We start from the raw sequence: 16,522 nt of genomic DNA, 5'->3' as shown, positions 1-16,522 counted from the left end.
TGAGGTGGAAACATTGAGAGGAAAGAAAAGAAAGGGGGCCACTTCATGAGAAACCCCCATAAATATAAATAAAAATAAAATAGCAGGGGTGTCGTAGGGGTATGCAACTACAACGTCCTTGGTTGGAGTCCAGAGGGGGGGCCCTTGTTGCATGTCACCCCCCTCTCTATCAACATAGCAGCTCATAAAAACACCACAGGGTACATCAGAAGAGATTTGTCATTGATTAAGAAACACAGCTGCCATCTTAGGTGAGAAGCTGCAATGAAATTCCATCATGCATCAGAGTATTAATCATGCACTCTTGAATATAGTCATACAAGGGTAGTTGGTTCACATTTGAATTTGCCCAAATTATTAGACATTTGCTTAAACTTTGCTTAACTTTCGCCATTTTATTGGAAACTTTTGAAGACACGGAGCGACATGATTATTCAGTTGGAAGTCGTGTTTGTGTCCACCAGATGAATGTAAGTCCAATATTCACTCTTCTTGTAGCTCTGTTTTTGGTCTCCTGAGGGAAATATCTGGCTCTTTAGCTGCTAAATGCTCCACTATGTTAGCAGCTGCCGGCTCTGTCTGAAAACAACTCTTGAGAAAGGTGAGAGTGAACCAAAACGGTACAGTTGTGGGCTATAAAACCAAAACATTGAGCTAAAAGACGCGAGAATGCTTCGTGGAGCTGAATGGAACTACAGAGTTGGGTGATCATTCGACTTTTTCGCATCCAACAAAAAACAATAAAGAAATCAATTTTATAGCACTATAATGATAGCATTATAATAGATCTAGAGTGAAGGAGAAGAAACTCTGTAATGGCCCCTCCATTACAGAGTTTCTTCTCCTTGTGGAAGTACAGATAATAGATACGAGGATTGGATTCCTTCAGTTGTAGCCCACCAGACAGCCAGATGAAAGGAGAAAACAGAAATATCCTTGACCCAAGATACTTAACCTGCAGCAGAAATGTCAAACATGAGCACCAGAAAGAGGTAAGGGAGACAAAAAGTGGAAGAGGAACTATGGCAAAGAGGAAGGAGGCTGTTGAGTGAATAGAGGCAGCTGTCGGGTTCCAGTGTGGATGACCGCCAAAGAAGCACAGCTGGGCCGTGGGGGGGGCTGCACTGAGACTGGTAGTGGAGTTTTTATAGCAAGGCACACACAGGCGCACATCCTCACTCAGCAAACACGAGGATAATGCAGCAAATGACTCCTGGCCCGTCGGTTGTAACAGGTGGACTACTGTTTCAACACACACTCAACACTGGCAAGCAGCTGCCCGGCGACAGGAGATGCTCTTTCAGGTTGGCAAGGCTCCCCCTGTGTGCTTGAAAGGCAACGCTCACAGTTTGTTGTGTGTGTGTGTGTGTGTGTGTGTGTGTGTGTATACCACCACGCTCTTTGTCCCTTCAGCATTTCTTATCAACTCTCATTCACTACAGAGTGGATTAGCAGAGTTAAATTTCACCAGATCCCAAACAAGAATGCTTTAAGAGGCGGGGGGGGGGGGGTTTCCATCCAGCATCTGGCAACCCACCATACACACTATCTCCCTTTTATTTACCACCACTCCACTCTGCCCAGTGGGAGGTTGGTGGCGTTGAGAGAGATAGCAGAACAAAGTAAGGAGAGAGATAGCAGCAACAGGAGGGCGGCAGGCGAGGTGAAGTATTTATTAGAGCACCTCAGGGAGAGAGCTCCAACCCTGCATCTGGTATAGGTATGCCAGGTGACGCTCGCCGCCACCACCTGCCTGCTATTGTGCCACAAACACAAAAGACTTCCCCTCTGACACACAGAGAAACACACACGCACAGTAACCACGCCAGTGTAACCCAAGGCTTTGATTAACAGTCAGACTGCTGTTTAAAAAAAAAAAACCCCACACTAACAAATTGACCTACTGACTGTATAAACACACATGCCGGTCAGAGTCGTGTGTACAGAGAAAACAGAGAAAACACACTGGGAAGTCAAATGATGCAGGTGCAGGAGTGTTTAGACGTTGCCATGAAGGAGCATCGTGTTTGTTTTGCTTTTACACCCTTTGTCAGATATTCAATTAAGCAAAACTTGACAGGAAATGAACAAAATACGCCACTTGTTTAAGTGGATGATGGTAAAATTAAACCCAACAATATGCAAATTTAGACCAGCAGAAGTTGGAATGTGGCTAAAACCCGTCCAAAATGAGAGTGTATAGCTTTGAGGCGGGGCTGCGTGAAGACTCTCATTGTTCCCACACACACTCATTCCTCTGACAGAGTCCATACAGTTTGTTGCACAGATGACCAGTTACACAGTTAGCACTCTGTATTCCTCTGTAATAATGGAGTCCCAGAAAAGCTCCCGGCAGAGTTGGTAACTCCAGTCTACAGGGTGTCTGCTGCCCTCAGCTCCACAGTTCAGCCTGCGTGAGGAACGGATTAAGCCATAATTGAGTTGGCTAACTGTGTCTTACAGGTTAATGGGATTCATTTACATGAGTGTGTGTGCTGAACACGTAGATATTAAATGGAAAAAAAATGCACCTGACTAGACCTAGCTTTGTGTCTTTTTTAAAAAAAAAATTAGCCAGCGTGGCTGTATGGATGGTCCACCGCTGTGGGCACGGCTGAAATATCTCAGCTACTTTTGGATGGATTGTCATGATATTTTTTTTATAGACAGTCATGGTCCCCAGAGGATAAATCCTAATGACGTTGGTGAACCCCGTGACTTTTCCTCCATCTCCCATACTTTGATTTAATCCCTACCTTTGTTTTTAGAGCTAACTAGCGAATGTTACCATGCTAACACGCTAAACACTGCTGAACATTGTACCTGCAAAACATTAGCTTGAACCCGCATCATTGTGAGCAGGTTAGCATGCTGACATCAGCCAAAGGACAGCGTCACAGAGCTGCTAGCATGGCTGTAGCCTTAATCCAGATTTATGCTTGACTTGATGCCTGACATAGAAAGCTATGGCATAGTTTTTGAGTCATAGCTTAGCATTGTATTTCACCCGTTTATGCTGTATCACCACTGCAGCACTAAACGGGTGCATTATATGTGACACACCCGTTGCCGTCAAGTTTTAATTATATTTACTTCCTAAACTGTGTTTACATTCTTTCATTCACTTTGTGATGCCAGCATCCATGGGAGGGTCCACCTTGTTTCATTCACTCTGATAGAAAGTGGGTGTGAGCAGAAGCTTTGCAGCTGAAATGGCTTTGCTAGTGGAAAGGAGAAGATAACCGAGCCCTTTTTTCAACTTTGTCATGTTGCATTCACTCTGAACAATCTCTACCTGCTTCAGAAGCCTGTAGGAACCAAGCAGCCGGAGCTGACCAATCACACTTCTTGCAGTCCCCATGTGGTAGCTTCATCGCTGGCGTGGCCCCAACATGTAGTTTTTGTGGAGGGCAGCATACGTCACGTTAAAGCACACCTTGCTTGTTTTATTAGAATTATTTTGGGTATTTTCCCTTTATATTTCACTCCTTGTTTTTCTCACGTTTTATCTGTTTATAATTCTTGATATGCAGCTCTAGTAAGTCCAACATTTATTGTGTATGCATAAAATTTGACTTTGTTTACACACAGTTGCAGTTGTTTGAAGTCAAGTTGCACACAGCTCCATTCCCTGTGCATGTGCGCGTCTTCGTTCAGGGCAGCGGCTCTTGATGCAGACGGGCAGGCTGATAGAGACAGATACATCCACACAGACAGACGAGCAGGGCAGGGACTGGTGCTGCTGTTTAGTGCTGAGGCCTGGCCTGGAGACTGCTGACTGATGCAAAATAGAAACACGGGGGTGGAACAGTTAGAGGGAGGGAGAGAGAATGAGAGAGTGAGTGAAAGCCGAAGCGAGACTGATGGAGAGAGGGAGAGAGAGAGAGAGAGGGGGAAAGATGGTGCACAAGAGAGAAGAGTGGGAGGAAGGAAGGAGGGAGAGAGGGAGAGACATTATTGAGCCAGTGTGAGTCAGCAGGTTGACAGAGCTTCAGGGTGCGGCTCCAGCACATCACTGCTACTGTAAATTTCCCAGTTTGTACTGTGTTCGTCCTGAAGTCCGCCTCAGCTTCTCTGATATAATGTCACTCACGTTGTTTCAGCTACATAATTAGCATTGTAAGATCATGTAAATCAGCACCAACCTCTTTGACATGATGGATGAAGCCATTTCTTTTTTTTTTTTTATGGCATTTTGAATCCTTCATTTAAAATTGATCAGTTCACTGGTCGTCCTCATCTCAAACAGTATGTAGTGGTCGACATGTTGTTGTTCGAGGCTTTTCCACAAGTCCAGTAAAACACTGTGGAAACACTGAATCAAACAATTGGCCTTTAAAAGCCTTCATTACATTTATTGGCAGCCCTGTGTTGGCCTTGTAAAAATGCATAATGTGTGTTAACTGTGTGCCTTTGACCTGTGCGTTGTATGTGTGTGTGTGTGTGTGTGTGTGTGTGTGTGTGTGTGTGTGTGTGTGTGTGTGTGTGTGTGTGTGTGTGTGTGTGTGTGTGTGTGTGTGTGTGTGTGTGTGTGTGTGTGTGTGTGTGTGCAGGACCAGGAGACAACGTGCCGGTGGTGTATGGCCTGGATGTGACGGACGTGTCGAGGTGGGAGGAGGCGGTGCTGAACCCTGCACTGCAGATACTGGACAGTCTCAGCAAGGTGCGGCCTCAGTAGTCTGAACTAGCTGCCTCCTGTCAGCAGCTTTCATCAGCCGTTGGGACAAAACGGTTTCTTCTTTACTCCTTTTTGCTCCTGTACCCTTTATTGTTCTACCCGTTTCCATTGCTTACTTGTTGTTTCCTCCATTGCTTTCATTTTCCTTTCCTTTCTTTTTCTGTCACTTTACTTGCCGCTTTTACCTCCATTTGTTCCCTTCGTCCTAAATCCTAATTTGTTCTCGTCCTTGTTTGCTTGATTACTTGCAGTTTTCCCTCTTTTACTCCTTCCTCCATTCCTTCCTTTTATATCCTACTGATACTTTTTCTTTTATACCTCAACTTTACGTCCTTCTTTTAATTTTCTCCATCGCCCTCTTTTTCTCTTCCATTTTGATCTCAGCTCAGCTTCCTTCCTCTTCTTTTTCTTCTAATTCTGTTATTCTCACAACTTGGTTTTATTTGTAGTTCCTTCATATTCTCCCTTCCTCTCTCACCTGACTCTTGCTTTGCTTCGTCTTGTTTTTGTATCCTGCTCTGTAGGTATGAGTACATGAACCCAGTATTCCATGAACACTTACACATTAAAGGAGCCCAGTAAAGTTTTTCACCACCAGTTGGAGCAAGGTTTTTACAAATGGGTTTGTATCGTTGTTTGTATCGTGCACATAAGGGCATGTGCATTATTCACATCCTGCTGTCAGCTTTATGCAGTGATGAAGAAGACTGCTAGCTGTGGATGTAAACAATGCACACAGTATCTTTTGGTGAGTAACACTGAATGTAAGAAAAAAATCTTTACAGGGCACGTTTAAGCACTAAACTCTAAACTTTGCTCAATCAATCAGGGTGAGGAGCCAGCTATTGCACCAATCAGAGTACAGGAGGCGGAGCAGAGAAACAAGCGGAGCCACCATTCATGCGACCTGTGTGACAAAGTGATCATCGGTGACCTGGAGTGGAACGGTGAGGCTGCCGAACCCCATCGTACATGCCAACATTTTTATCACGTGCCTTTAATTTATGCTCGTATTTAGCCACCAAAATGTCTCCACTGTTAAGTCAGTCTCTAGTATATGTATATATATACACATTGTATATATATACAGTACACATGTGTTATTATCTGAACCGAGGCCACACAAACCACTTCAGCTTTCTAGGTTCAGGGGCAACTAAAAAGGCCCAAAGTGCCGTAAAGAGTGGTGGCCAGCTGCTCGCCTCTGGGAGCATGGCTCTTGACACCAAGTTTCTACTTGTTTTTCTTGTGCATGACTCATTTTGGATCATGGACCACAAATATCACAGAGATGAAACAGTGTTGTCTCATATATCCAAATATATCCACCAGTGTCCTCTTGTTTATTTCCTTCACCTGCAGCTCACCTGAAGTCCAAAAAGCATCACTATCATGTGAGGAAGAAGAGGAAGTCTGATCCAGCCTGTGACCCATCCCAGGTGACCACTGCACCTCCTGCCTCTGCTGCAGAGGTTGCAGAGAGCCTCTCAAAGGACTCTTGTGCCGCTGTTGCCCCGGGCTGCAGTGAAACCTCTCAGGAGTCTCCCAAAGACACCAGGACAACACACAAGGAAGTACCCGTGACTTTTTAAGAGTGGCGCAGACTCTGGACTACATCTTCATTCAGGTTTCCACCGCTGTTCAGCACTCACAGTCCTTACAGGGCTACTTGCTTCCCGAGAGTCGAACTGAACTATATTTTCTCTTTGATCCTGCTGCTCAGTCTTCTAATTTGTGAAAGTTTTTCCTTCTGACTGGGACGATGGACCCTCTCAGCCCTGGAGATAGAGGAATTAGTAACACTGATCCTTGCTGAATGTGGATAGCGAAGAACATATTTTTTACTTTTATTCTAGCTGTTCATGGGCTCCTTGAAGCAGCTCATTTTTGTAGTAGACATGTTGATGTTCAGGACAAATTCAACACTGCAAACTCAAAAGGACAAATTAGACGTTTTATGGCGTGTGCAGCCAAAGAACCAACATTTTTAAGGAATCTTTTTTTTTTTTTGCCACTGCCTGAAAATCTAATTTAAGTTGTAAGAGAGGTTTATTTTTCTGTTTTTTGCAGAATGTGCCTTAAATGAATTGGAGATCTTTCATACTGTTAGCATTTCAGGATTTAAGTTTCTTTGCTTTGTCTTCAGCTTAGCCACCGTGCACTTTAAACTTCATCCAGTTTGGGTTTTAAAATGTCCAATAAACCAAAGGATCTTAAAGTTACTCCACCGATGGAGGATGATGTGTTTTTTATCACTGAGGTTTTCACATGACGTCAGCGGTAGTTTTACCTTTTATCTCGGTGAGATCTCATTGGCATGCTTACACAGCAGGAAGTGTTGTGCACTGTTTGCCCGCTGTCACCTTGTTTTATTGCCATTAAATACGTTTTTGTAGCTCTTTGTCTGATAATGACTAGTCTCCTGGTTTGTGCTGCTGTCTGTCAGTGGAGCTTAGCTGAGCTCGTTTCTGCTCTAACAGTGGTGTGTAAACCAGTGGCTCAGGCTGTGAGGAGAGAGCGCGGGTTTTCACAACAGTGATTGCAGGTCTTTGTTTATCCAGCGGTGGGTCGTACGCCTTTCAAACCAAGGTGTGCCTGCCTGCTGTAAAGCCACTTACACAATACCTGGCATCGCTCCAGAGGCCTTTTTTTGGCGCTCCCTTTCCCTCTCCTCACCTGCCACTTTTTCTTCACACCCAGACAACCCCCCCCCCCCCCTCCCTCCCTCCTTCCTTCCCTTCCTAAGAAAATCTGACAATTGTTCCCCTTTCCCGGCTAGCACTCCATCATCTCTTTCTTTAAGCTGTCAGTCCGAGTCTTAGACATATTCTTAGTTTAGTTCACAGGCTCACAGTGTTTGACCTCGTCCACATGACTAAAAATATTTCCAGTCATATAATAGCTGGAAATGTATGTGTCCCACATTCTCTCTTTCCAAACTGGGTCAGGCCTCAAGCTTACTGGGGGCTTACCATACAGAATGAGAGTTACACTGATAGCAAAGGTCACTGTGCAACTGGTGTCTGGTTTTTATAACCCTTTCTGCGTTTGAGTTTCATTTGTTTTTCTTTCCTTCTGTTGTATATTTTTGATCAGCTTTACAACTGCCTTGTTTTCTTTTCCCTTCCGTCTCTATCATCTCCATGATTACAAAAACTGAAACAATGAGAGTGATCTTTGATAAAGAAAAAACGTTATCATCAGTCACATGATACCCGTCTTTCTTGGGCCACTCTTCTGTGTGGTATGTTCTTATCCAGAGAGTCTGGCCTGGCACCTCCAGGCACTGCTGAATCACTCCACATCTAAAGAAAGAAGAAAGCTTGCGCAATTCAATAACATAAGGCTTCAGCCCCTTGAACCACGCATACACACACACTCTTAGAAGTGGAGAACTAGGGCAGTGTCCACGGTCACAAGGCTAATTAGTGATTTACACACCGCGATGCAGTGGATCATCTATGTACACGCACACACACACACACACACACACACACACACACACACACACGTACATACACTGAGTGAACTCATTAGCTGCAGACAGTCAGCACAAAGAATCAACACACCAAACCAGCTTTGAAATGGGAAACCTCCCACACACAAATAGGTGCTCTAAAAGTGAGAGTTTTCTGCTTCCTTTAGTGTTTGAGTTGATGACTGCTGCTACTCGAGCAGGCTTAGAGCTCTCCTGTGTGTGTGTGTGTGTGTGTGTGTGTGTGTGTGTGTGTGTGTGTGTGTGTGTGTGTGTGTGTTATGTATAGCTGCATCAGTCAGCGAGCCTCACAATAACACGGCCGGTTTTAGCACTCCATTTCTGTCTGTCTCAGTCCAGCCCTATAGCGGCTCAGTAGCTGTATACGTCCACAGAGCACACACTGTCCTATACGTGAGGCCCTCTGTGGGGGAACTGCAGGCTGACTTATGTAACACAAGCTGCAGCCTATAGAAGCTTGTCTGGCCAGTCTGCCGTGGAGTTTCTGGCTTTACTGCCATCCAATGTATGCTGCCAATTAACACGTCTGACTAGACATCACTTTTCCCATGCATCACTTTGACATTGACTCTTGAGATATCACCTAGTCAGTATCATGGTGGATGTATGATAATGATGTTTGTGTGATTTAGTGCTGAAAAGATTTTGATAATCAATTAATTGTTTGAGTCATTATTTAAGAAAATTGCCAAACATTAGTTGGTTTGTACTTTTCAAATGTGAGCTTTGTCTGTTTTTCTGTTTTGTAAGCCTGTAAATTAAATACCTATGAGCTTCACTCATTTTTTGCCATGCTAGCAGAGTGGCTGTAGGGATGGCCCACCACTTTGTTCCAGACTGAAATATGATGAACTATATATTGGATTGCCATGAAACTTGGTACAGATATTCATATTGTGAAGAGGAGGAAGTGCAATAACTCTCGCCTCAGCTGTAAGTGTGTTCAGTGCTAAATTAGCAAATGTTAGCATGCTAACATGCGATACCACTATTGTTAACATGGAAAACATTACACCTGCTAAACATCAGCATGTTAGCATGCTGACGTTAGCATTGCAGATCTGCGAGTATGGCTGTAGACTTCTGGTCTTGTTGATATTTTATTGACTAAATGATTAATTGGAAATGCATTAGACAGATTAAACATAACAAAAATGATCTTTAGTTGCCGCCCGAATTTGACACAATTTTATTTAATTTACATCTATTAAAGGAATAGTTCGACATCTTGGAAAATACCCTAATACTAGCGTTAGATAAGAGGATCTGTACCTCTCTCATGGGTGTTTAGTAAATGGGGCAGCTAGCCTGTTTTTTTTGTTAGTTTTTTTATTAACACAAATCTAATTTTTACACTTGTGTTTTTGTATGGACGCCCCCCCCCCCCAATTTGTACACTGATGATGCTAAACGCAGTCTGTGTTGTTGAACTTGCAGGGCCTCTCTGCTGTAGTAGTGTGTCATCCAGTGACTGTGCGTCTAGGTAATTTGAAGTCCACTTAATCCTAATCTCTAATCCCATTTGACTAAACATTCTCTGCCATCTGGCCCTGGCGAGACAAAAAAAAACCACACTCACACACACCTACACACACCAGACAGGCACGCAATCAGATAGAGCAGCAGCTGTAGTCAAAGACACTGTTGACGTGACCACGGAGAAGAACCTTTTTTTATTTATGAGAAATAGTTCTGCTAATGTGGAGTGTAAACATGTTTGTAGATGGACACAGAAGGCCACATTTATGGCAGTGGCAGAATACTAGACACCACAGTCTTATAATCTCCCAGTAGAAGTTTTTGGAATGTGAAGGACTTTGTTAAGGATGTGAAACTTTTCTTGTCACTGTAGGCAAGACAGTGAAGAGCGGCAAAAGGTCAACTATCAGGCTGCCAGCTGTTGTGTGCATTCATTTATTTGAGCTTTACCCTGAGTACAGAGTATACCATGTGCTCTTATTTGTGCCCTCTGACATTATTTTCTCATTTATAGTCTTTTAAACAGTGTGTGTGTGTGTTTGTGTGTGTGTGTGTCTTCCTGCATACAAGCTTCCCCTGTTCAGGGTCAGTGTTTTGCTGTCTATCAGGAAGAGGACAAAGACGATTCAAAACTTTGGTGTTGCGTAACCAAGTGAGAAACATAACACTGTCAGGTGTGACTCAATCAGATAAGAGAGCATTGTGTTTTTCTCTGTGTGTGTGTGTGTGTGTGTGTGTGTGCGCACGCACATGTGAGAGGTCTGCTTGTTGGCATGTTTCATATTAGCAATATAATAAGAAACACACGCTCGTCTATCCTCTCTAGTGCTTGTGTGTGTTTGTGGCTTCCTCAGCAGAAGTGTAACAGCTGTGCGTTTGTACATATATGCATTATGGATTACATACACACACACACACACACACACACACACACACACGCACACACACATGACCAGAGCTGCACAGTGAGGGATGAGTGTGTTGCTGCTTAATCCAGCCCAGAGACGATGTTTTATAATGTTTCAATGCGATCTGATGTTTGCGTCCAGAGCCAAGTGCAGACCATCATTTATTGATGGTGTGTGTGTGTGTGTGTGTGGGTGTGGGTGTGTGTGGGTGTCTATAGGGACAAACGAGGTTCAGTGAGTTTATGCAGCGCCCTCTCTCTCTTTTTGTCACCCTGTCTGGCTCCTGTAGTGGCCGCCATATACGAAAAAAGCGATAGAAGGACGAGGAGAGGAGGAGATGTGATTAGATGTGAAAAGCCTCTAAGGAAAGTGTCATAGGTGCAGTGTATGCATGTCTTCCTATAGTCTCTCTCTCGCTGTCTCTCTCTCTCTGCTGCATATTTCCTGCCTGGTTATGTAATGCGGGGCCGCTCGGTACTTTTTTCCCTTCTTCTTCTACCCTCCCCAATCCAGCGCATGCCTTCCTGTTTTTCCAGCAACCCAGTGAACTCTTTTCCCAGGGCAACACTTAGGAGGGCACGCACTCACCCACACACACACACACTCACCCACACACACACACACACACACACACACACACAGCACATACTGTTGTCACGTATTGTAAGTAATGTGCTTATTTTAGGCAAAGCTGCTTACCCTTGATGTATTGTGTCTGGTGGGCTGCATAAATGTCATTGTCTCCTCACACACTTTGGGTTTGTGTGTGTGTGTGTGTGTGTGTGTGTGTGTGTGACTTCATATCATAATAAGTCCTCTCCTCCATCCTCCTGTCCAGTTCTTCTCTCATTTATCTGTCTGTCCACTTGATTACACCTTTGCTTTCAGGCAGGAAATGGGTGTGCCAGCCCATAAATGCGCCTGAATGCCTGTTGTGTGTGTGTGTGTGTGTGTGTGTGTGTGTGTGTGTGTGTGTGTGTGTGTGTGTGTGTAAGCATGTATGTGTGTTCATTTTATTACATGTGTGTGCATGGGGAGCAATGTACTCTGTAGTGTACTGTATGTGAGACAAAGAGAGTGTGTGTGTGTGTGTGTGTGTGTGTGTGTGTGTGTGTGTGTGTGTGTGTGTGTGTGTGTGTGTGTGTGTCTGGGTTTCTCCATTGTCAGTGGCTTAAGCGCTGGAGCCGGCTTTTTCCCGCCAGTGCGGCGTTTTGTGGGAGGGGTTTTTGGCCGGGCTCAGCAGCAACAAAGAGCCAGAGCTTCCCGCCCGATATGCAAACAGGCTCAGAGTGGGCGGGTCAGGGAGCCTCCCCTACTGCAGCGCTTAACGCTTTCACTGCCAGGGTGGCAGTCAGCACGGTGCAGGCAGGCAGGCAGGCAGGCAGGCAGGCAGGCAGGCAGGCAGGCAGGCTGTGTGTGTGTGTGTGTGTGTGCGCTCCTTCTCCTTCTTCTGTCCTCTAGAGGACAGGACAGAGAAAGGACAGTTGAAGGCTAAGGCTTGGGTTTAGGTTTGAAGTTTGATTTAGGGTTAGGCTGGCTGGGTTAAGGTTAAAGAAGTATGTACACAATCTGACACTATGGACACATTTTCAAAGTATTTTGGCAGTTGTTATGCATCATTATGTGCTTTATCTATGGCCTGATTAGCCTGGCCCCCTTTCCACTCTCTTTGCAGTGTGTACAGTATTCCCATGCTGGAATATTACGTGGCCCCAGATTTGCTGTATGGACATTTGAGCATAAATGAATTTAGGTTTTTAGGATATTTGCACCATGTAAGCACAATATTGAAATAATGAAGCTCTTAAAAGTAGATCTTGACACCTCTTCCACGCTGGGCCTAATGGTTAGAAATGAACGCAGGACCCACCTTAAAGCTGCTATAATCAATATTTGTATTGGAATTATGACCCATCTTTGCAATCAGCACTGCAATTTGCTGGCCTGCACCTTTACTGTTTTGGTTCAGTCTCAGCGCTCTCATCAGCAACATTTCAGACGCAGACACAGTTGGAGACCAGCTGGTGAACACAGTGGAGCATTTAGCATCTAAAGAGCCAGATATTTCCCTCAGGAGCCGGTGGAGACCAAAAACAGAGCTGAATATTGGACTTACATTGATCAGGTGGACACAAACACGACTCTGCTGATGTTGCTCCGTAGCTCTACTGAAAGTGTAGGCAACTCTGTTAACTCGTTCGTCACTTGTTAAATCTTTTGTGTTCTTCTCCAAGATGTTTCTGAGACTGTCTCATCACTTTCCACGACATGTCCTGTTCACGGATGCGCATGACATGAAGTTGCTTTAAAGCTAAATGATAAATCATCTTAAATTAGTTTGGTGCTTCTTGCTTTGTTTCCATAGATTTTGTAGACCGTGTACAGCAAAACGTTCCCGCACAGAGGACAAACATGTGACTGCTCACCTGAACTTAACTTGAATCTTAAACTACTTGAGTTTCATTGTGTTACTGATACTTCACTAAAAACTCTGCAGTGGCTAAAAGTCGGAGCGCTGCTAGCTTTTTACAGGTATAGTAAAACAGATGTGTGTGTGTGTGTGTGTGTGTGTGTCCACTTGTGTGTAACAGCCCATGGCTCACTCATGTTTTAAGTGTGTTACGCAACCCAACATAACATTAGATGGCATGTAGACCAATAGCAGCTGTTGTACACACACACATGTGCGCTCACACACACACACACACACACACACATGTGCGCTCACACACACATCCTCTTCTGCCCGTTTGGAACAAAGGGCCCTGTTGTATGAAGAAGCCGTGTGCTCCAACATGCTAAAGCAGCAGGCAGACTCAACATGGTCTCACACACCAATATCACACACTGTCAGATATTCACACACTACTCTCTCCATTTGTACATTTCTTTATTGACAAACTTAAACATTAGGAACATCAGAGTTATATATAGATATACAACATTATGTGATATTTGATCCAAGGCACCGAAGTTATGTAATGCGCTCTATTGAGTCTTTAACAAGCGTAGTGGTACAATTGGCTCTTTCTCCAAGAACCAGTAGCTGCAAGCATGCGACTTGTGTATGAATTCATAGAGCATGAGTTTATGAATTGAACACTTCTGTAATGCAGCATGAAGCAATAGAACTAGAAAAAAGATGCTTGCATACAGTGTGTGGGATTTCTGGCACAACTTCAACTACTTCCAAGGCGCATGGAGAAAGGAAAACATCTGAAGAGGTCAACACTTGCAGCATAAAGAACAACTTTATTGCGGATCCACAAGCCGAAACATGTTGTTCTCGCAGTAAAGCCGTTTCTACCTATTGCGTTGCTGGAGTTTCGTCCTCCTCTGCATACATACATTACCAGTGATTTTACACTGAAATGAAGTGAAGGAAAACATTCTATTAACTATATTTGTTGTCTTTCTCTAAAGCGACCAAACAGCCAACTTTCAAAGACAAAAGTGCCAAAAATGTATTCAGTTCTTCGTTTTAGATGATCAGAAAACACTCGTCCTCATACAGCTGCACAAATACACGCACAGCATAGACAGGTGTGTTATACGCACACAGAAATGCTGCTCAGCACAGTTGCTCAGCACATTCGTACAGTGCAGGTTGTGCAGAGCAGCAGTTGGTAACTGGCCCTAACGACACCCGGGCTGATTTACATTGCGGCTGGCGAGGACAATGACTGTCTGCTGATATGAAGGCTGTCAGGGGTGGAGTGTTCATCAGTTATGTGTGCGGAACGGAGACAAAGAGGGAAAAAAGAGACTGTTTATTGTGGTGTGTGTGTGTGTGTGTGTGGTGACTCAAAGTATTGTGAAAGGCCAGAGGGGATAGCAACAGAGGGAAACTGCTGAATGTGTATCACACACACTGTTTGGCTGATAAGGTGTTCCTTCCCCGTGGGGCAGTTAACGGTTAATAGCTGATCCGTTTGGGCCGAGCCCTGCTGCAGCGGCGCGGCTTTAAGAGGGAAAGCAACAATGCAGGAGGGGAATTTACAAAACTTTTCAGGGGAACTTTTGGATGATCTGAGATCCCTTCGACTGTTGGAAGACTCTAACTGAAAAGACAATGTCTCCACCCAAGCCATGTTCTATGATCACAGCTCGAGCTAAATAGATAAATCCTTAATAAATGTTATATCACTTGTCCACTGCTGCTGAAGTGGAGGCTCCACCTAGATTACAATAGCCTGAAACCTACAATGACGTTCTGTATTTGTATATTTTACTTGCTCATTTCTTTATAAAATTAGTTGTAAATGACTTCTTTATTGAAAGGCCCAGTGTGTCCCAGACTATTGAAAGGTGCTAAACCTTTAAGAATTCCACTAGTCTGCGTTTTAATGAGTTTTAATGTCCCATGACGGTCTGAATGCTGTTCCAGAGGCTTAACCATCCTGACTAAAGAATAAAGGTCTGGAGAAAACACTTAGAACATGTCGTTTTTGGCACCAAAGAGAAGATTTACAGTTAATTTCCTAAAACAAATCTGCAGCAACTTCAGTGCCTTTCAGTTTCTGTCCCTCAGTGCATAAATTCACTATGTATCACCTGCGTATCTTATTTAACCTTCTGTTATTTTGTGGCAGTAAATAACTAACATTTGTAATGCAGTTTTGGAGTTGAATGCGTGCCATTAGGGAAGTAAAGTGAGACACTGGTTCCTTATTTATTACATGACAGTTAGGGCACAAAGCCAAAGCCAGAGCCGTTGATACGCACACACACACACACACACACACACACACACACACACACACAGAGGTTACTCCCTCTTCTACTACGAGATACCACATTTGCCTACTATCTTTTTATTTTACATCCAATTCACTGTTAATTCAGAGTGTCTGTGACTCTCTCTTTGCATCTGCTTCTTTCTCTGTGTAAAAGCTGTGGTTGCATTTTGCTCTATAAGATGGTACTGTATCTGCCTGCTGCTGCTCTCTTTTCCATATATAACTCCTGACAGGCTCTCCTGTGTCCCCCTGCCCTACTTTACACCTTCCAGGACTCACACTGTAGTGACAGTAGAGCCACACAGACCTCACAGCGGACCGGACTGTGTGCCTGAAGCTAATTCTTCAGTTGTCTTTTAAAAACCTACTTTATAACAGCCACCATGACTGGTAGTGATACCCCCAAAGCTGGTGTTTTAAAGTTGTTTAATTATCAAACATCACTGTTTACTACAATAAAGCAGGTTACTCGTCTGTATTCATCTTAATTGGCTGGTTGTGCAGTTTTTCATAAATTGATCTGTTGCTGCCCCCTTGTGGTCAGATAGATAAGTACATCCTGAAATAGGAGAACACACTGTACCACGAACTGGCCACTAACTGAATAAATACCACCAATTATGATGAACACGGTTGACATGACAAGTGACACTAACCGGTCTGTCTGAAGCCTTCAGTCCGAACCTTCCATAAAAGGTTATGGGGCAATATTTCATGAGGTGCATGTTTCAGGCAGGATGGAAGCCACAAATCACATTAAACAACGATACATTAGTGCTGTAGACAACACTATAATGTATATCATGTGACCTGATAAATATTTAAAGATTCTAAATCCCATATATCCTATTTTTTGCACATATTTTCTATGTTTTGTTTTTTTCTACGCCTGTGGTTCCTGACCTTTTTTCATGCATGTGACTCCCCATCACAGGTTGCATGTGTATGAACAGTTAGCAGTTCAGTCAAAGGGCTTTGCTTCTCCGTCTTTACATTGTTTCATCTGAGCCAGTTTTAGTATTTAAATGGCAAGAAAAGAAGTGAAAATCAAAGAAAAGTTTGTAAGACACGCATCATTTTGTTTAGTAGAATTTCGTTCTTGTTTGTTTGTTTGATTGTTACCTCATTAATCATCTCGTGACCTCTTACATTCATGTTGACACCACTTTTTTTTACACTTAGCTACTCATTCAGACTGGCTCTATTGCCCTCATTTATAAAA

At 43.8% G+C, this 16,522-nt stretch overlaps 1 protein-coding gene across 1 annotated transcript in view; it reads left to right on the top strand.

Moving 5' to 3' along the window:
* The window catches only part of trit1 (tRNA isopentenyltransferase 1), a 30,646-nt gene extending 23,579 nt beyond the window's left edge, over window positions 1-7,067 (top strand). The window contains exons 9-11 of the mRNA XM_070921930.1: window positions 4,554-4,663; window positions 5,508-5,625; window positions 6,041-7,067. Coding sequence (XP_070778031.1) covers window positions 4,554-4,663; window positions 5,508-5,625; window positions 6,041-6,270 — 458 coding nt within the window. The 3' untranslated portion in view covers window positions 6,271-7,067. The remainder of the gene's footprint in view (window positions 1-4,553; window positions 4,664-5,507; window positions 5,626-6,040) is intronic.
* Window positions 7,068-16,522: the final 9,455 nt, after the last annotated feature.

This window comes from Enoplosus armatus, chromosome 16, assembly GCF_043641665.1.
Source record: "Enoplosus armatus isolate fEnoArm2 chromosome 16, fEnoArm2.hap1, whole genome shotgun sequence".
Classification (NCBI taxonomy): domain Eukaryota; kingdom Metazoa; phylum Chordata; class Actinopteri; order Centrarchiformes; family Enoplosidae; genus Enoplosus; species Enoplosus armatus.
This window is presented reverse-complemented; position numbering and strand designations above follow the sequence as displayed.